The sequence below is a fragment of the Elgaria multicarinata genome, chromosome 4 (genome assembly GCF_023053635.1).
Source record: "Elgaria multicarinata webbii isolate HBS135686 ecotype San Diego chromosome 4, rElgMul1.1.pri, whole genome shotgun sequence".
Lineage (NCBI taxonomy): Eukaryota > Metazoa > Chordata > Lepidosauria > Squamata > Anguidae > Elgaria > Elgaria multicarinata.
In genome coordinates, this window is record NC_086174.1 from 14,319,132 (window position 1) to 14,340,310 (window position 21,179).

Below are 21,179 nucleotides of genomic sequence, written 5' to 3' on the forward strand. Positions count from 1 at the left end.
GCAAAACAGGTGCTTTCATCTTATTTCACAATTTTATCTTCTCTTTTCAAGCCAGAGAGATGCCGGCTAATTCCCATCCCTAATTAGACCTTGGTAGGGGCAAAACGTTAATGTTCCCAGTTCCTGTTATCTTTTAAGGATTTTAAAGAAGAAAACAAGAAACCATGTAGACCCCTCTGCCATTGTAGAAGAGGTGTAGGCTTTATAGAGGATAAGGAGAATCTAAATGTAGAATTTATGAGTGAGGTAAAGCTTTTTACAAAGAAAACTGTTCAGTGTGCTTATCTGAATAAGCCTGACTCAGGTATTTCTGATCCACTCCCTACTTTATTTTGCCAGGAGGAACTGTATCACAAAGGTAGATGGCATAGGAAGCATAGGATAGGAAGCTGCTTTATACTAGATCAGACTATTTGTCCATCTAGCATGGTACGGACTATTCTGATGTGCAATTGCTCCCCTGGATCTCTGGCAGAGATCTTTTGCATCACCTGCTACTTAACCCTTCCGACTAGAGCTGCTAGGGATGAACTTGGCACCTTCTGTGTGAAAAGCATGCTGTGGAAATTGTTTTGCCTGAGACTCAGGGAAGCTGGATTTGAAAGTATTATTTCTTATTTATTTATTAAAAACATTTCAATCCCGCCCTATATTACAAGGATCTCAGGGCGGCATACAGGTAAAATCATACAAATAATATAAAATAATGTGCAATTCCTTTAAGACTGGTGTTTCATGGTCTCTGAGATGTACCAGTCAGTATTATTATTTATTATTATTTATTTATATAGCACCATCAATGTACATGGTGCTGTACAGAGTAAAACAATAAATAGCAAGACCCTGCCGCATAGGCTTACATTCTAATAAAATCATAATAAAACAATAAGTAGTCTACCTGCTGCGTTTTGCACTAGGTGCAACTTCTGAGTCGACTTCAAGGGCAGCCCCACGTAGGGTGCATTGCAGTAGTTTAATCAGGAAGTTACGAGTGCGTGCACTACTGTGGCTAGCTTGTCCCTGTCCAGGAAAATCTGTAGCTGGCGGATCAGCTGAAGCTGACCCCAAGTACTCCAGGCCATGGAGTCCACCTGGGCCTCCAGTGACAAGGACGGATCTAGGACTACTTCCAAGCTGCGCACCTGCTCCTTCAGAGGAAGTGCAACCCCATCCAGAACAGGTGGCTTACCCAATTGCTGAACTCGGGAACCACCAATCCACAGAGCTTCCTTCTTATCAGAATTTAGCTTCAATTTATTAGCCCTCATCCAGCCCATTGCAGCCTCCAGGCACTGGTCCAGCACCTTCACTGCCTCAGCTGACTCCGGTGGCAAGGAGAAGTAGAGCTGAGTATCAGCAGCATACTGATGACATCCAATTCCAAAACCCCTAATGACCTCACCCAGTGGATTCATATAAATGTTGAACAGCCTGGGGGATAGAATAGAACCCTGTGGCACCCCACAGCTTAATAGCCGTGGGTAGAATGAGATCCACAAGTTCAATCGCAGCTTTTAAAGCTCAGCTAAAAACTTTTCTTTTTCCTAAAGCTTTTAAAACTTGATGTTGTTTGGACTTTACACTGTTAGTTTTACCCTACCCTGTGCCTGTTTACCCTACCCAGTGCCTATTTGCATTCTCTTCCCCTCCTTATTGCTTTACTATGATTTTAATAGAATGTAAGCCTATGCGGCAGGGTCTTGCGATTTACTGTTTTACTCTGTACAGCACCATGTACATTGATGGTGCTATATAAATAAATAAATAAATAATAATAATAATAATAATAATAATAATAATAATAATAAAACAGGAATCCCCCAATACCACTGTCTGAAATCAGCCCTGCAAGTAGGAGCAGAACCACTGTAACACAGTGCCTCCTATTCCCACCTCACAGAGCCGATCCAGTAAGACACCATGATAAATGGTATCAAAAGCCGCTAAGAGTTCCAGGAAGATCAACAGGGTAGCACTTCCCCTGTCTATCACTCGGAGTAGGTCGTCAGTCAGAGCAGCCAAGGCTGTTTCAGTGCCGTGCCCTGACCTAAAACCAGACTGAAATGGGTCCAGATAGTCAGTTTCCTCCAAGATCGTCTGAAGCTGCCCAGCCACCACGCGCTCAAGCACCTTGCCCAAAAAGGGAATATTTGCGATAGGGCAGTAGTTCTCGCATACCTCTAGGTCCAGGGAGGGCCTCTTCCGGAGAGGGTGCGGTACAGCCTCTTTCAAGGCAAAGTGATGCAGTTACCACCACCTAGGTGCACCCAATCAGACCACCTCTGCTGGATCGTATTAGCCAAGTTGGGCAAGGGTCAAGCTTACATGTGGTGGGATGGACTGATCCACGTGTCTGCATTGGTGTAGATCAACCTTCCTCAATCTCCACAAGTTTTGAACTACAACTTCCCATCATCTCTGACCATTGGTTATGCTGACTGAGGCTGATGAGAGTTGATGTTCAAAACATCTGAAGGCATCCAACCGAGGAAAGCTGCTCTAGATGAACCACCAGCCTATTCCGTACGGGGCTTAGTTTGATTGGGTACATAAAAAAAGGACTTTGGGCAATGAATAATAATATCGCTGTTGACAATTTTAGGTGGAAAATTCTGCTATTAATTCGCAAAGTACATCTCTTATGAATCAGAATGCACAGCTGCTGATTCAGCAGTCTGCCTTAGAAAATGAAAACGAATCCCTAATCAAGGAACGGGAAGATCTGAAATCACTATATGATTCGCTAATTAAAGATCATGAAAAACTGGAACAGCTTCATGAACGGCAAGCTGCTGAATATGAATCTCTCATTTCCAAGCATGGAAACCTCAAGTCAGCACACAAGAATCTTGAGGTGGAACATAAGGACTTAGAAGACAGGTGATTATGGTGTATTAAAGCTAGCCGACAACTAAATTGGAAAATCCGTCTATTACAATAACTTTACATTGAATTATGAAAATAGAAGCGTTTAAAAATGTTAGCTTGTAGATCCTTTAAATTATATCCTTACTAAAAGCAGAATCTACATTCTTAATCATTTTTAATACTTCAGAATAGATATTATCATTTTATATAATCCACTTCACAGATACAATCAATTGCTTAAACAAAAAGTGCAATTAGAAGAATTGGAAAAAGTTCTCAAAGCAGAACAAGAGAAGATGTTACAGCAAAACAAAAAGCATGAAACTGTAGCAGCAGAATACAAAAAGCTTTGTGAAGAAAATGACAGGTAAGAAAGCAAAACTAACAAATGATTCTGTAAATTTAGATGTATTATTAAATGTGCTGGTTATCTTTCGCACTGTGGGGGTTGAAATGAACCCTGATTGCCGTGCATAAAAGTTGGGAACCCCAACTATGTTAAGGGCAACAGATTCATGATACGTTCATAAAACGTAATAATAAGATACTGCAAAAATACTTTTAATACGTTAAATATAATGATGATGTAAATCTTTCCTCTCATTAATCTAATATGCAAACACACCTGCAGATGCTCATTTATTAATTATGAGTTGCACCACTATAATCCTTTGGAAAACTAATTTTATTTTTATTTTCGATCATTTTTAATTACAGACTGAATCATACATACACTCAGCTTTTAAAAGACAATGAAGTTCTCCAAATGGATCATAAAAATTTGAAAACACTACTAAACAGTTCTAAACTAGAACAAACACGATTGGAAGCTGAATTTTCCAAGCTCAAAGAACAGTATCAGCAGCTGGACATCACATATACAAAACTGAATAATCAGTGTGAGGTAATCAGTTTGTTACTCCAGTAATGTTTTATTACAACCTTGTCAATTCACAGATAGTAGCCCCTTATGGGATTATGCCTGCCAAATGTGAGGGGGGAAATAGGCACAGAATTCTTTGTGCTACGTGCCTTCATATTTTGATTTTTTTAAAAAGGGAACTGCCAATAACTTTTTTATTTTCTCATAGAATTGGATGGAATTTGCAGGGATAATTACTACTTTTGAGGGGATCAGACTTACTAAGTTTCAGGTGTATAGATTCAGGGGGGGTTGTGCAAGCGCAGCATTTACATTTTGAGGGTCTCCAAACAAATTACTCTTATATCCATATGTTTCCTGTGGATCCTTGTTCTGAAAATAACAGACAGATTAGAGGTGGCCCTAAGAAAGAAACCTGCAAAGTTTCAGAAAGATAGGTGGAGGGGCAGGGTGTCGTGATGCTTGAAAACCAGTTTAAGGCCTTTTCATAGTGAAGCATGGTACTGGTGTCCGAAGAACGGGCCATCTCACGGTCCCATACTTGGCTCACTCCGTTTCATCTATACTGGCCATACTCCTTAACTGTCACACATTCTCTATATTTCTGCTGCAGTGCCAGCCTTGTTACAAGTTTATTTATTTATTTATTACATTTCTATACCGCCCAATAGCCGGAGCTCCACTCCTTTAGTTATATGAGACAAAATCCACACAAAGGCAGTGCCTGATGGTTTACTAATAATAATGATTTACTTGATCTAGGAGCCAGGCAAAGGCAATGTGGAAAGTTTGGTAGCAGAGAGCAGTGATGAGTCCCATACTGGGATAGGCAGTGCTATTTTGGTGATGGCCAGCAGGCTCAGGTAGAGGCAGGCAAACAAGTGAGGGCAGTGAAGGGAGCAGGCAGCCACAGAGACAGAGCTAAGTCGTGGTCTCCCTCATGGTGAGCGGGAGCTGCATGTTTAGTCTAGTGATGTGGATTTTCTGGAAAAATTAAAATCGAAAAATTATCCTGTGGAAATTAGAGTAATTCGCATTGGGTCATTTACATCAGAACATTTTCGAATGCCCTCGAGAACAATCTAATTTAGCATGTTTATTTTACTTGTGTTTAGTAAACAACAAAGCTGAAGAAGTATCTCATGTTGATTTTTTGTCCCAATACGCTGCCAGTATCCTCTAGTCAGGTTGGGGAAGGCTGCACTAAATAATTTTAGCAATCCAAAGAACTGTGCATGGTATGGTGACAACCACGCACCTATTTCAACTGTTTAACTCTCTTCCACTGAGGCTATTGGGGCCCCTTCGGTTTCACTGTTGCTGCTTATTAGTTTCATTTCACACTGAGACATGAATGTATTTCAGGGACCTATATGTATCCTCTTACCTACTAGCTAGGGATAATCACCTGGAAAGTATTAATTACGACTTTGAAACAGCCACACTTGTCTAATATTGTATTTGCAGTTGGCATCTCTTCATTGTTATTAGTGAACTTACGAAATAGAAATTTTCTGTGGAAAAATTAAACACATCATCACTGTTTATCTGGCTCAGGCTAGCAAGGGTTCCTGCGTCAAGAGAACAGCTAGGTAGGCAGACAGGGAGATAAGCAGGCAGTGGTGATTGCGGCTAGCAGGCTGGCTGTTAGAACAAAGAGGCAGGTGGTAGAGGAGGCAGGCAACTCTTGTGAAGCAGGCCCAGTGCCCCTGATGCTGAGCAGGATCACTGATAAGCAGTAGAAGGTGAGCTAGGTGTTCCGGATAATGGCTGCGCTGGGAAAGCAGCTAGCTGGGCAGCAGGCTACATTTCTTAGTAGCCCAAGGGACTAGGACCTTATTAGAAACTGTTTTCCTTAATTAGAAGGCAATCGACAACAATTTCCATTTTCCACAAGTTAGCTTGTATTCGTTGATTTGTCTTCAGACCTTTTCTGTATTTTGAGATTTATAAATAGAGTTGGGCACACTGTGTACACTAAAATACTGTGTTTTGTACATTTTAACAGTTGCTTAGTCAGCTAAAAGGAAACCTGGAAGAAGAAAACAGACACCTACTGGACCAAATACAGACATTAATGCTTCAAAACAGAACATTACTAGAGCAGAATATGGAAAGCAAAGATCTCTTCCACGTTGAACAAAGGCAGTATATGTGGGTATCAGAAAAGGTGATGCAGTTGTACAAAACATAACTGCAATTGGATCTTCAAGTAGAAATCATGAAAATGTTATTCAATATGATCCATGAACAACAGATGAAAATGTTTATTCTTAATTAGATTTTAGTCACTGCTGTTCCCTGTGAAAGCATGTTCAATGTTCAGTTAAATTGCCAAAATCAGGAGAAGAGACAGATTTATTATGACAAGTCATAAGCAATCTTTCTCTTCTCCTAGTTGGCAACTGGTTTAAGGATCAGTTATTCAAGTTTTTAAAAACACACCCTTTAAGGTATAATACGAACTAGCTGATATATCCAGCATTGCTCGGGGCCCCTAAGATAAATATCTGCAAGGTAATCATCTTAAAGTAGTAGGCCAGAGCTAGGCCTGAGAGTTAACCTTTAAACAAATATAATTCATTTCTTTTTTCCCTCTCTCACCCTCATGATAACCTCGCAAGGTAGGCCGGTCCTAGGCCTGTGAGGTAACTTTAAAACAGATTAAATTACTTTCTTTTCTCACTCTCTCACCCCCGATGCAGGCCAGGGCTGCCTGAAATCAGCAGCTCTCCATGGCCCACTCAACCATCTTCTGCTCACGGCTCTTGGCAGGTGCTGGAACCCTGTGCTTGCCTGCTGAATGAGGTGATTTGTGAGTGGAAGAGGGGGATCCCTAAAAAATCAGGCAGAAGGAACTTCCACAAGCAGAGCTATTCGTGGAAAGCAGATCTTGAATCCAGTGTCAATTTACATTTTATTTACAAAATATATAAACAGTTCTATGTCTGAAAAGATTCCTGCGCAGTGATTTGCCACTGAATTTTAGCAGTGTAGTTTTCCAATGAATTTACCTCTTTTTCCTTTTGCCTAGTAAGTTCTAATCACATTGCACTAACATTACTTTATGCTAGTGCTACCTCATTAGCACTCTGACAGCGTTGGATACTGCCCTTAGAAAGAGATTATTGCAGTTTGAGTGCTGGGAAAATGTAATGTTCCCATAATACAAATGCTAATTTGATGCAAGCTATGTTGATCCCATGGGTAACAACGGTGTTGTTACATGGGTAACAACGGTGCATTTATTGATAAAAATATACATAGACTGAAAAGGCCCTTAAGATAGAATCATAGTATCATAGAATAGTAGAATTGGAAGGGGCCTAAAAGGCCATCGAGTCCAACCCCCCCCTGCTCAATGCAGGAATCCACCCTAAAGCATCCCTGACAGATGGTTGTCCAGCTGCCTCCTGAATGCCTCTAGTGTGGCAATTTGTACTTAGGTACAAAATTCCAAGAAAAATCAACTTTGTAGAAACATACATGCCTTTTTAAGTACGTATAAACTTTTCTTTACAGTGACAAGCTAAATGAACTGAGAAGACAAAAAGAGAAATTAGAAGAAAAGATTATGGATCAGTATAAATTTTATGAACCATCTCCCCCAAGAAGGTAATGCATAAATACAAATTTAAAGGACAATATTTCTTCCTTTTGGAGACTATTTCAATCTTGTTTGCCCCTGTAGCATGCCCCTGTATGTTAGTTGAAGATATAAATTACTTTAAAAGGTCACAGTTCCAAAAGATTAATTCTAAATTTAGCATACCTGCTAAATTTTGATTTCTTCAAAAGGAGAGGCAACTGGATTACACTGAAAATGAGGAAATTGATAACATCGAAGAAGAAGGATGTTAACCGAGAACGTCTCAAGTCTCTGACTCTCACACCGACCCGTTCGGAATCTAGTGAAGGATTTCTTCAGCTGCCTCATCAAGACAGTCAAGATAGCTCGTCAGTGGGCTCAAATTCACTTGAAGATGGTCAGACTGTGGGCACTAAAAAAAGCAGCAGTGAGTAAATTGCATAATTTTAGTAAGGAGTACTGTATAAAGTTCAGAATGTACTGGGAAAAGGTTGGTTTAAAAGTAATTTGATCATTTTCCTGCGTGTTCAGGAATGGGGAATCAAGTGCTAAAGCAGAGAAATGCTCTTAAAACTGCGGTTCACAAGTAATGACAAATCTCAGATTAATTAACCCAAAATTTGCCATGCTTGAACAGCAGTGAGCAGGCGTGCTGTTTTCTGTGTGCTCCTCACTTCCACTTTTAATCAACCTTTGATTGGCTGGGTCATAGGTTGTGAGCGTCACATCTGAACCCAGAACACTGGTTTGTTTAGGGGCTCAATAATCCAGCAATTAACTTATGGTTTATTTTTGGGTTAACTGCTGGGTTGTTTACACATCACACTCACAACCTACAACTTGGACAATTTGATTGGAAGTGAGGAACACGCAGGAGGCAGCACACGCCTGCTCATGCACAGCAAATCATAGGTTAATTAACCCAAGATTTGCTATTATGTGCGAACCAGGTCAACATGTGTTTTAGGGCTACAGTATTTAAATACAGTGGAAAATTTGTTCAGAGCTGAAGTTAGCAGGTGAAATTCACACTTTCTTTACCTGTATCTTTTGATATTTTCTATACTGTCACTTCTTATCCATTCATAACATTTATACTTTTTGTATGTAGCTCTCCCTGTAACATGCGTCCCTATTAACTTATGTACACTGCTGATGAATTTATTCTGTTTTTCTGCATGCTCATGAGCAGCCCAATCTTCTGATGGAATTGGTACAGTGCATTACATTGAAGAGGCGCTGTGCTGTGTTGCATTATCTGCTTCCCAAAGCTTTATAGGGTCTGGACAGCAGTTTGACAAGGAGTTACCACTGTAATCACTCTCATCCGCCCTCTGAACCCATAATTTACACTCTGAGGAAAAAAGTGGTCCAGCACAGCAGTATCTTTTTTCCTGCTCCTTAACTCATACCTTTTCATCATGCTCTGTCATCACTGCACTGGTATGCCAAGCTACACTAACACAGGATGTGTGAAAAAACAGTCATTAACTGCATCTCATTGTACTAGCATAGTTTTGAAATAGAATATTGAGCTAGAAGTTACGTGATCATTGTATTTGACTATTGTGTCAAAGAAATATTAGGTGCAGAAACTGGAAATGCAGTTTGGACTGCAATCCTAAACCCACTGACTAATGAGTAAAACCATTAAACACAGGAGGACTTCCTTCTGAGTAAACATGCATAGGATTATGTGTCAGACTTGCAGAGTTAGACACATTACTTAAATAGCTTTTCCTTCAATGATGGTTACTGAATTTAAATAAGACAGCCCAATCCGTGACAACTGATCTGTTGTGGTCGTCTTACAGAACCATGCCATCACATAATATTAACACTTACCATTAGATGAACAGGACATATGAATATGTGTCCATTCTTGGAATGAATAAGGCCTATATATTGTTCCTTAATTACTGTTACAACAGTAAAATAGGATAGTGACAGACCAACTGCATTTTGATTAAATGAACTTCTTACGTTTTTACATGGTACCAAATTGTGTACATTTAATCGATTTCTTTCTTGTTTATTCCTGTTGCAAAATAATGAAAACAAAATTATTCCTACTTTGAATATATAGATTTTTATGCAAACATTAGAAATACCTTTCTGCTTTTCAGTCCTTTTAAACCTTTTGTTGATTAATTGTTTTGGTTCGTAAGTAGTTTATAATTATTGAAGATTGATAATCCATCTGATCTAATGTTAAGTGTTTCTGTTTGGAAATCTCTGTGTTTGCTGTATGACTTCTAAGACTGAAGAGAAACTAATGTTTTGGAATCTCAAGAAGAAACGGTTTTGGCTAATTGGTGTACTGGCCTAAGAGTTCCACATCTTAATTTGGGTTTAATGCTAGCTCCGTACTTCTCTTTCAGATCTAGTCCACAGTTGGTTACTCCAGCTACGGATTTCCTTTTTCCCAAATTAAAGAGAGCTTGTTTGTGCTTAGTGATCTAGAGTAATCTGCTTGTGTTCTCAGATTCCTCCACAGAGAGTTGCACCTCTGCTGAGATAGGCAACCACTCACTATTTTACTAAATCTTTGCATGTATGGGGAATCCCTTTTCTCACATTTTTACCTCATCCTCCTATACAGAATGGAACAGGGAGAGAATCCTTTTCAGTTTTACCAATGCATATTTAGTTCACTATCAGTCTTCTCTGTTTTTCAGTCACATTGACAGTTTCAGGGGAAAGCTTTATGAGTTTCATGGGTGTTGCCCCTTCACAGATTTCTCTGTTGCTCTTGCTTTGATGAGAAAACAGGGAGTTTGGGGCTTTTTCTGAGACTGTTTATTTATTTATTTTAAATTATTGATTTTGAGGCTGCCATTAAGGTTAGGACCTTTTCAAAGCGGCATACAAGATAATATTAAAATATGCAAAAACAAATAGAAAAGCACTAAATATTCAATAAAATACAATATAAACAGGTAACACCAATAAAACCTGGAGCCCACAGATTATATAAAAGCCAGCAAAAAAACCTGTGGGTCTTCAGAACCTTCCTGAAAACTTGTAAAGGGGCCTGATGGAACCATCCTTCATGGTGGGCACCTCTGCTGATGACCTCTGAGTGCGGGCAGCCTGGTAGAGGGAAGGCAGTCCTGCAAGTAACTGAAGGCTGTGTAGGTGCCTACAGTAATGTTTTTCCAGTAATTAAAAAAGGCTTTGGTGGGACTGACTAGACATTTCCTAACCATATCGATTTCAACTGAAGAGCAGAGCAGGGCAGTGAAGGAAATGGTAGTGGAATAGACTAGCAGAATGCCCCATGAGATGGCATCCAAGTCTAGCTGTAGGGCACTGTCGGACAGCATGCAAGGATGGGGAATGATTTCTCCTGCACTAGCTGGAGTAATTCTCATGATATTTAAAACAGGAAAAGTTTAATTTGTGAGTAGTGACGACGATGTGCATTTAATAAAGTGAGGAAAGATTCCCCTTCACAAGTGATAATTAGGGCTTGTGTGATTTTAGTCAAAATCTCTTAATGCATTTCAGAACCTTCTAATCTGAGGCATCACTGAACCTCATGATTTCCCACCTTTTAAAACTTAATGTAGGCAAATTATGTGGTCTGCATCTAAACTATTGTCCCAGGCAAAAACCTGTTCTGCTGAGCACTGCTCCGTTAATGTGCAAATCTCATGGAATATTCGCAACCGTTAAACTTTGGAGGGGGGGGGGGCTGCATGTGTCGGTCTTAGTGATCCAGAGACGAACTAGATTCTTGGATTCAAGATAATGTAGTGCCATTAATTTAGATATGGTTAAATTGAGTTAAATCTAAGAGTTCCCATGTAACTAGGGAGTGGGTTGCTCTCTCGCTCGCTCTCGCTCTGTGTGTGTGTGTGTGTGTGTGTATGTGTTCAGCATATTCCACAATTAAAAATAATTTGGTTACGGAACTGGAGAATAGATCTAAGCATATTTATGTTTTATTTTATAACCTATTATTTTATCTGATCAGCAAGCTGAAAGTCAGTATGAATATATAGAAAATATTTTCACAAATCATCTCTGATAATTTATATGTGTGGATGGATCAAACGTCTAGCTTAGAACTGTGTCATAGTCAACATATCTCCTCTGCATATTTTGTTACAATGTAACAAATGTTTTTATGCATATTTACATCCGATTGGTCTGATGCCAGAGCTATAGCAGTTGGGCCTGTTGCAGGACCATTGCCTCGCCTTGAGGTAGATCCTTTTGTCTTATAAGGATATTGTAAAATCTAATACTGCTGGTAGGTGTGAAATATCCACCTATACTTATTAGTTACTTTAATGTTTTTTCAAATCTTACAGATGTTTGTTTTTGCATCCTTTTGCTCCAAGTAAATTGTGGAAATAGCTTTTAAATGGTGCAAATTTAAACATTCGCAGTGTGATACAAAACAGTTTTTCGATATTTTCCCCATGTGAACGTATGCTTAGAATATCTCTGCAAGCAAGGGTTTAGGAATACATGTTTGCTGACAACATGTATTTCTGCCCTTGGTTGCTACACAAGTTGTCACTGGTTGAACAGAGAAAAAAGCACATGACACTATAGAGTGTTCCTTCACAAGTACATTATAAATGGATGAGGAGTCAAGTTACGTGTAAGTGATTGCAATTCTGTGTACACCTTCATGGGAGTAAGCACCATTGAACACAGCGGGATTTATTTTTGAGTAAACTTGCACAGGATTATACTGCACGACTCTTTCACTGGGATAAAGTGCGCACACATTCATAGCTTGCATCCTTTGTGCTTAGATTGATAATAATGCTATACTGAAAAGCGAACGGCTGCTTATTACAAGGTCCTCTTGCAAAGGGCTCCCACCCTGACACAAGAGAAACATGTGAAATAACATGGGATTTAAAATTCTCTTTGTAGATACTGCATGCTTGATTTTAATGTTCCCACACTTTCACTGTTTTTCTTCAGCTGTTTCTTTGTTCTATCATTTTTCTGTTTGATACTCCTCTCCTCTCCTTTTTCCCTCCCCTGCCTTCCCGCACCATACTCAATTGCGGTATGGTATATTCACTTAACCAAAAATTCTGATATAAAGCAGTAATCTGACAGATTATTATAGTTTTCTGCTCTCTATTCCAAAAACCTTTTGACCAATAGGGGAAGCTTCACTGCTCATGGCAGTTGAATTAAATAAAATGAGTTCACATTCACAAAATTTTAAAAAATCTATTAATGGTTAAAAAAGAAGAAGACAGCTATTTGATAGCAAGGAATGAAGACAATTTTTATTGAAATACATTGTATTGAACCAATGAACATTTTTTGAAGATACTTTTCCATCTCAGAGAACCTGCTTGGTGATTTTTGATTTCCCGCCCAAAAAATCATTGCTTCATTTGGGGTTTATTTGGGGGTTTTTTTTCTTGGTTTTCAGGCATTTAGCAATTCTGAGCTGTGAAAGATCCTTGCGTTCATCACACATGATTTCCAGTGTTTCTTGGGTTGTATTACAAGTTTCTCAATAGAGGCTTCATATTCCATTGTCATTCAGCAGCATGAGGTTAATAGCTTTTGGTAAGGTGCACCTAGCGGAAACTCAAGCATTCATTTCTGTCCTTAGTTTCAACATTTAACTTCCATCTGTTCTTCTCCCCTTTTTCTTTCATCTTCCCGTTTCCGTTTTTCCCTATGCTATGACATAAAAGTGGTTGCACTGAAAAGACTGCCCTTTTTGAGGAACAGACCGAAGGAAAAAGACAAAATGAAGGCCTTCTACCGTCGCTCCATGTGTAAGACTTTATGACAGTTCAGCTTCTTTTTAAATGGCTACACTGGCTTCTATTACTAATTTCACTAACCTTTCCCTGGACTGCGCTATTTTTCCTATTTTGCAAAGTGCAAGTCCTGCTATAATACAAGGAGCTGAAGCAATGTTTTTAAACACCTTGACACTCAATGCACATAACTATTGAGATGTATAAATAATATATATGTATTTATATGCGTCCATATATTTACATATACACACAACAAATGCACATGTATATGTTCAAGTTATGGAAATTACATGGGTTTGAACATATATGCATAATGTATGTGTATATAAAGATACCCATACACTAAATACACTTGCAAATTTTGAATCCCATTCTGACATCAGTTTTTTAACATCAAATACAAATCTATAAAGTCATCTGGTTAAAAACCAGTCCAAAGATAAACAGTAGCCTGCTATTCCTTTCAAATGTTTTGACATTTCAAGTTGCAGGGTGGAGGGAGGGGAAAACCAAGTATTTCTATCATTTATTTTTCAGTATGAAATGTTCTTTAAAAAGATGGGGGACCCAATGTCTAAAGATAGCTATCATAGGACTCATTTATTTCAGATCCTTCTCTCTAGTGTCATGCAAAATAGCCTATTCTTGCAAAAGCCTACACTGAAGGGGACCCCCTTATCATTGCCAACACTGACTTTGTATTAGCACTTCTGCTCATCTACCCTGTTCATTCCATTTTGTCATGGCAAAACATATCAGAGCTTCTAACATATATTTATCTATTGTATAGCATTCCAGCGCAAGCATGGCGGTTATAGCTAATAAAAACAATTACAATCATATCTACAAGAAGGCTTTGGCTTTTTAACACTTTTCATTCATTTAGCCAATTGCATGTTGCAACATATATGTTCTCGTGGACTGTAGCTTTCAGTATACTTTGATGCTTAGATAAATGTGACGCATTTTACAGTGCAAAATAAGAATTAAAAAAAACATTGAACCATGCTGATTCATTTGCTTTCATTTGCATCCCAGCCATGAATGACCTGATGCAGTCCATGGTCCTAGCAGGAGGGCAATGGACAGGTAGTTCTGAGCATCTGGAGGGTCCTGATGATTTATCTACGGGTAAAAGGAGAAAAGAATTGGGATCTATGGCCTTCTCTACTACATCCATCAACTTTGCAACTGTCAACTCTGCTGCAGGCTTGAGATCCAAGCAGTTGCTTAATAATAAAGGTATAGGTAGAACCTTTTCACGGTGTGGTGTGGTTGTGTTGGTAACAGTTGCGTTGTTGGAATCTGTTTGTGCTCCATATTTCACATTCTTTTCCAGCAAATAACTGGGATAACTGAATTACAGACCTACGAATTAATAGGATGGGGGAAAGTTGTTTTATTTGTAAAGCTTTTATTGGGGGAACATGAAATAACAATCAGTCAGACGTAAAATATCTCAGAGCAATTTACAGATGATAAATTCATAATTATGCTTTTGCAACAAAATTATGTTTGTGTTCCATCTAGATGCTACATCTTTTGAAGATGTAAGTCCACAAGGAATTAGTGACGATTCTAGTACAGGATCAAGAATTCATGGTAAGATTTCCACTTTAAAGGAGTGCGGAACAGTGGACCTATTATGGGAATGCTAATGAAGTTTATTCAGAGCTAGAAAATGTCTAGTGTTGCAAATGTGCATGTTGACTTGTTATTTTTCTCTCTCGCCATCTCCCATTCCCACCCCTCTTGCACCTCACCTTCTCCCTGCATCTCATCTAAGTGTACGGGATTCCCCCCCCCCCTTCCTTTCATTCTCTGTTGAGTATGAAGTGCACCTGAACAGGATCCAGATTTCTTCCCCCTCTTCCCTCAATCCTGAATATCTTAAGAGTTCAATTGTTAAGAAATCTGTTTCCCAAAATTGTATTAATTAATGTATTTTCTCCAGTATCAAAATTGTAAAATACATAAAGCTGAAATAGCAATCAGTTAAATAAAATTTCTACAAATGAACATAAAACCAATGTGAATCAAAGTAGTGCAGTATTTTAAAAACATATTAACACCACCTCTGTGCTTGTATTGGTTAGGAGTAAAGGACATTCATTGTGGAGATGCTCTTACTCCTCCTGTTGGTGGCATTTCTGCTGTGTGCAGAGTTCCATGTCAAATCTATTGTAAGTTGCCTCAGTCATAACTAATTTTCTGCATGTTGCCGCATTATTCCTTTAGAAAATCCCGGTTCTTCCTACCAATGAAACAGTTCCGATTCTAAACATGCATTCTATTTTTCTGTTCCTTCCTGTGTACCGTACTTGCTCCTGTAGTGGCCTTTTCAAAACTCATCTTGGGCTGCCTAGAAACTCCTTTTTTCTCACCTGTAAGAAACTGCACTTTGACAGTGGGCATGTTCAGCTTATGCGATATCAGTAGTGCATGATTTCCTGCTTCAGAGCATTCTATGAGCAGAATGTACCAGGCACAGTGTCATCTGCTATGGTATGTGCTTCATGCTATCTACTGATTTTTTTCATTTAGCTTCCAGACCAGCCAGCCTTGATAGTGGCAGAACATCCACTAGCAATAGCAATAATAATGCCTCACTCCATGAAGTCAAAGGTATGCTTCTAGGCAAATTGACACATGTGCTTCGTTCTCCATATTTTGGGGGTGGGGGAGGAAGACCATGGCATGCTTTTTTTCCTTTGACCATTTTATACATTGCATTTTTTTTTAAGCAAATTTTTGGAATAGAGTGGGCTATATGTCTGAAAAAAATCAATTAAAAAAGGGAATGAATATTGAATATTGCAGATCTTCATCTATCCATATGTGCAACCTGCTGACTCTACCCACTAATCTGCTTCCCATTATAGATAGTATATTTAGGTATATTATAATGTACTGTAGGGAAAATACTTCCGAATCATTTTTAGCCTCCAAACAAATATAATGTTAAACAGAAAAAACATTGTGTTTTCCTCCTGTGTAGTGGGCACTAATCTCATCTCCTGAATTGTAATAAGTACAATTTTATTTACGTTTTAAACATTTAATACAGCTTTTCATCAATACGGAGATTTCCAGAGCAAGTTACAATGTAAAAACCAGAAGTAATACGAATTCTATAAAGTACAGCAGTAGCATAAACTAGATGACCATCAAATCTAAAAGGCCTATGAATATAAAAAGGTTTCATCTAGCCCCCAAAAGACAGCAAATTCAGTGCTAGGCAAATCTCTTTTTGGAGCGTTTCAGAGACAATTTGCCACCACGAAAAAGGCCCTATCTCAGCTCTGATGGTGGGGAGACCTGGAGAAGGGCCTTCGAGGCAGATCTAAATGTATGGCTCCAAAATGTTAGCAAGTCAAGAGAAATTTTAAAGTTAAAATGTGCATGACCACAATTAGGGAAACTGTTGCCAAAAGGAGAATAGGAGAAAAGTAACGGAAGTAATGGGAATGGAATTTGTAGGAAAGATGGTGGGAAGAGAGAGGCTAGTGCTCATAAGATGCTAATGGGCTGGATGGAGAAGACTGAGAATATCATAGAATAGCAGAGTTGGAAGGGGCCTACAAGGCCATCGAGTCCAACCCCCTGCTCAATGCACTTCATATGGGATGAAGTGCAAGAGGACAGTAGTTTGTAGGGAAGAGAACAATGGAAGTGGAGAAAAATGAGACCCATTGAATAAAAAGAGGGAAAGGTCAGAAGAGGAGAGATGGACAAAATGCTAAATAAGTATGTAGATGGTTGGAGAGAAGGATCCATGCTGCCAAGTTCCGAGTTACAGATGAGAAGAACCAAGAGGACAGATGATGAGCTTACTGTTTCTTGGTTCTAGGACTTTAGACACATGTGACAGGATGCTCTGCCTCTTCTGTTGTGACAAAATTACATGCAGCTCACACACAACAGTGGGAGTTTTTGCAGTGCATGAGTGGGAATGAGCAAGTGTGCTGTCTCCTGCACGCTCCTGGGTTCTTCTTTTAATCAACAAACTATGATCAGCTAGATCATAAGTCGTTGAGTGGAACTTTTCAACCTGGAGTGCTGGCTTGTTTAGAGGCTAAAGCCAAAAAAAGGGAACCCCAACAGTGATGCCAAAAAAGCCAAAGGCAAAGGGGTAGAAGAAAGGATATTGTTTATTATAATATACGACGCATTTTGGACTCTTGGGTCCTTTCTCAGGGTGATCTAAAAAAACACACAATGTATAATATTTATGTCATCATTGTATGTCACAAAAATCTTACCAAAACATAAGAAACTATTTACAACTTATCACGTATGAGTTTCTTGTGTATGGTATACTTTGTCCCTGCAAGAAATTATATACAGGAAAAACAACAAAGAATCTTAAGATCAGAATAGGAGAACATATTAGTAACATTAAATGTGGAATCATGGGAGCACCATTAGTACAACACTGGAAAGATAAAGCTCATAAGATTTAAAAAAAACCACCTCTTTTTGGGCAGTAGAAATAGTAAAGAAAAACACTGGCAGGATTCTTTTAAAGAGAGAAGCAAGGTAGATTCTGAGGTTGAATACAGTCACTCCCTTCAGCCTTAATGAGTCCCTTGATCTTGCAATAGTGCTTTGAAAAACAGCTTTCCAATTGCTTTCTGTGCATTCAAATAACCACCATCTTCTCGGAGTTAACAAAGCATAGGAGGCTGAAGGGCATGAAATAAAAGTGATACCTTGCATTTTGTTTAGTAAGTATGTTTACTTTCATATATAATATTTATGACCTATAAAGCCCTATATGGCTTGGGTCCAGGTTATCTGGAAGACCGTATTCTCCCTTATGAGCCTGCCCGTGCTTTAAGATCTTCTGGAGAAGCCCTTCTTTCAGTCCCACCATCTTCACAGGCGCGCTTGGTGGGAACATGGGAGAGGGCCTTCTCGGTGGCTGCTCCAGTGCTCTGGAACTCTCTTCCTGGAGAGGCTAGACTGGCTCCCTCCTTGATGGGCTTTTGGAAGCAGGCAAAAACTTCTTTGTTCCGGCAGGCCTTTGTTAAGGACTTGTAAAATTGTCATGTATTTTAAATGCTTAATGCTTTAATATTGTAATATTTTTTTAAAAAAATGTATATTTCTTTTCATAGGTTTTAAATTGTATATGTTTTAAATTTTGTAAGGCCGCCTTAAGTCCCAGTATTGGGCAAATAAATATAATAATAGCAATAGAGTGTGTGTGTGTGTGTGTGTGTGTGTGTGTGTGATAAATTGTAAATAGTTTTTATGTTTTGAGCCTCATTTTTGATATGTTATTCACTTGTAATCTTTTATAATTTCATAAGTTTATGTACACTGGTAAGATTTTTGTGACATACAATATTGACCATGTGGCTCTATAAATATTATATACTTTTTTTTAGATTCCAGTATAAATGATTCCTTCCATTAATGTATGTTGCAGATTACATACAGTCAGCAGAATTGATAGAATACACTGCATGTTTTACTTCAGCTTTAACTCAGAATAACACAAAGGTCGTGTTCCTGTTGGTTAGTGTTTAAGAAACAAGCTGAATTAGCATTTCTTCAACCTTTATTTTGTGCAGAATGTGATGTTTCTCCTTCAGCCATAGTCATGGCGATCTGAAACTGACTCTAGGTAGAATACCTTTTAAAGAAACCTTTAGAAATGTTTCTAGAAACATTGTTCGTATTCCATCTTTTACATGTACTTTTTATAGTATTTCATAGATAGTAGCGGACATCAACATTTTCTTTTTGTAGCTGAACTAAACAGAGTCATAAAGATAGATGCATATATTTAGTGTCCTATTGAGAGAAAATAAAAATTGACGTTAGTTTGTTTTTTAACTGAAAATATGAAATGTCACATTTAAGAGCCATAACAGGTAAGACAGTGAAATAAACTTCTATTTCTCATGTAGCTTCTCAATACGTGTTTGAGTACCTTATGACAATTGACTTTTCATTGTGTTAAAACATCTCACAATGCATTGGATCTCAATCAGAATATACTTGTTAAAGTGTGTGCGTAATCTATCTCATATAATAAAGATGTCAATACTGTTTACCTTAAAAGCAGGTGCAGTTAATAACCAAAGCAGGCCTCAAAGTCACAGCAGTGGAGAATTTAGCTTGCTTCATGATCACGAAGCATGGTCCAGCAGCAGCAGCAGTCCCATCCAGTATCTGAAAAGCCACACCAGGTCTAGCCCCATGATCCATCATAAAATGACAGAAACAGTGGATAGACAAGGTACACGGAGAATTAAGACTGACTCACCAGGAAGTGAAGTGGTTACTCTGCAGCAGTTTTTGGAAGAAAGTAATAAGGTTACTTCCACTGAGGTATGTTGAAAACTTATTTAACTTTAGGAGGCAGAACCTAATACTGAATATGATTTTAGGGTTGCATGACACTGAGATTTGAAGTCCAGTGAAAGAAATGCTAAGAACAACAGTCAGGATTTATTAGGAAAATTCAGAGGAAAATAATTAACACATGGAGTAGGAATTAAATAATGTCCTGGAATTAGCATATTCTGAACTTTTTAATGGGAAAACTATTCCGCAAAGTATGCATGGGCTAACATATATATAAATTAAAATGTTAGGATGTGGGTGTTCATTCTATGAACTCTAAGGGGTGAGTTGACGTGGTCTACATAAAATCAGTCTCCGTTCCACTGCAACGTATATTCCAAAGTGCAACTTGACAGGTATTCCCAAGCCCTAAACACTTTTTCCAGCACCCTTGCCAGGTTACTCTTACCTTCAGGTCATGCCATTGCCAAAATTACTCACAAGTTAATGTTTTAATCTCAGGGCTTTTCTGTACTGCTTGTGAACAATATTAGTGTGTAAATTCACCACATGCATCATGCTGAGATGATACAAATCTGGTTCTCAACTGCATAACTTGAACTGGAATGGCATCAGATTTTGACACGTTTGAAATGATTTGGATTATTCTCAGAGCTATCTGACATAAGTGGTTTGATTTTCTTTATCCTTCCCCCCATTATTTCCCCTTACCCTAAAATTTCCAGTGAATAATTTGCATCCCATCATGATTGAACTGAGCTGGAATGTCTAAAGCCTCTTCTGTTTCTATGTCAAAAAACTAGTGGGTGTGGATGTATGCTAATGCCAAGTTCTTGAGCATTAAAATATACTCCCTCAGAAATCCTTTTTATAGTGATGATGTCTGACCTTAAATTAAGGATTTAACACTTAAACACATGGCTTCCCATTTTCATGTTTGCGACTGTTGAAAATACCGAGGGTAGTTACCAGTATTCTGGTTTTGAAAGAGGTTGTATATATATTTTTATTGACGAAATCGTTCCCACCCTTATGCTAGTTGAATAGATTGAGTAGTTCAATTAAATAATAAAGTGATTCCTGTTTATTTTTTAAACCAGGGAGTGTAATTGTCTGCTCTCAAATAGGTTTGTATCAGATAGATATGTTGCCAAGTTAGGACTAATTTATTGTCTTGTGCGTTTTCCAGTGTTTTGAAGCAAAGGCTCACTAATTTTCTCAGCTTACTGGAGGGTGGTTAACCTCTTGAGCTGGGAAAGAGGCTTCAGCAAATGCCGTGGTGCTTCTAAATTAAAATTTGCAGGTCCATTGGTGTTCAGGGACTGGCTCTAAAACGAGACCCTTGAAAAGGAAAGGCAATCTTTTGAGTGTTTTTCTTGCATCTTGGATTTTTTCCAAATACTCCCCACTGGGAATTCCAAATCCGGAAGCCGACACAATGATTTCAGGCTTACACTCTCTTGTACATGATGTTCAGATAGCTAAGGAAGTTTTTAATAGTGAGAATGATCTGGAAGTGAAATAGTCATGATTGGTTGAGCTTTATGAGCTTGAAGAAGAAGTGATACTTGCATTCATTTTAAAATAAGTTGGAACTATTCACAGAAATCAAAATGCTAAGGTAGGAATATTTCTTTTCATTCAGTCTATAGAGTGGTATATTTGAAGGGGGGAAAGAAATTGTGGCTCTCCATGAATATGTAAATCCTGTGCAATTAAAAAAGATTAGCATGTACATAAAACTACTAGAGTTGTGTGACAACAT

The 21,179-nt window shown here is 38.5% G+C and overlaps 1 protein-coding gene across 2 annotated transcripts in view; it reads left to right on the top strand.

Moving 5' to 3' along the window:
* The window catches only part of CCDC88A (coiled-coil domain containing 88A), a 99,284-nt gene that overhangs the window by 64,111 nt on the left and 13,994 nt on the right, over positions 1–21,179 (top strand). For both annotated transcript variants that reach the window (XM_063123821.1, XM_063123820.1), the window contains exons 20-30: positions 2,603–2,880; positions 3,092–3,235; positions 3,586–3,772; positions 5,760–5,905; positions 7,274–7,366; positions 7,550–7,767; positions 13,025–13,108; positions 14,135–14,338; positions 14,627–14,698; positions 15,641–15,721; positions 19,170–19,438. In XM_063123821.1, coding sequence (XP_062979891.1) covers positions 2,603–2,880; positions 3,092–3,235; positions 3,586–3,772; positions 5,760–5,905; positions 7,274–7,366; positions 7,550–7,767; positions 13,025–13,108; positions 14,135–14,338; positions 14,627–14,698; positions 15,641–15,721; positions 19,170–19,438 — 1,776 coding nt within the window. The remainder of the gene's footprint in view (positions 1–2,602; positions 2,881–3,091; positions 3,236–3,585; positions 3,773–5,759; positions 5,906–7,273; positions 7,367–7,549; positions 7,768–13,024; positions 13,109–14,134; positions 14,339–14,626; positions 14,699–15,640; positions 15,722–19,169; positions 19,439–21,179) is intronic.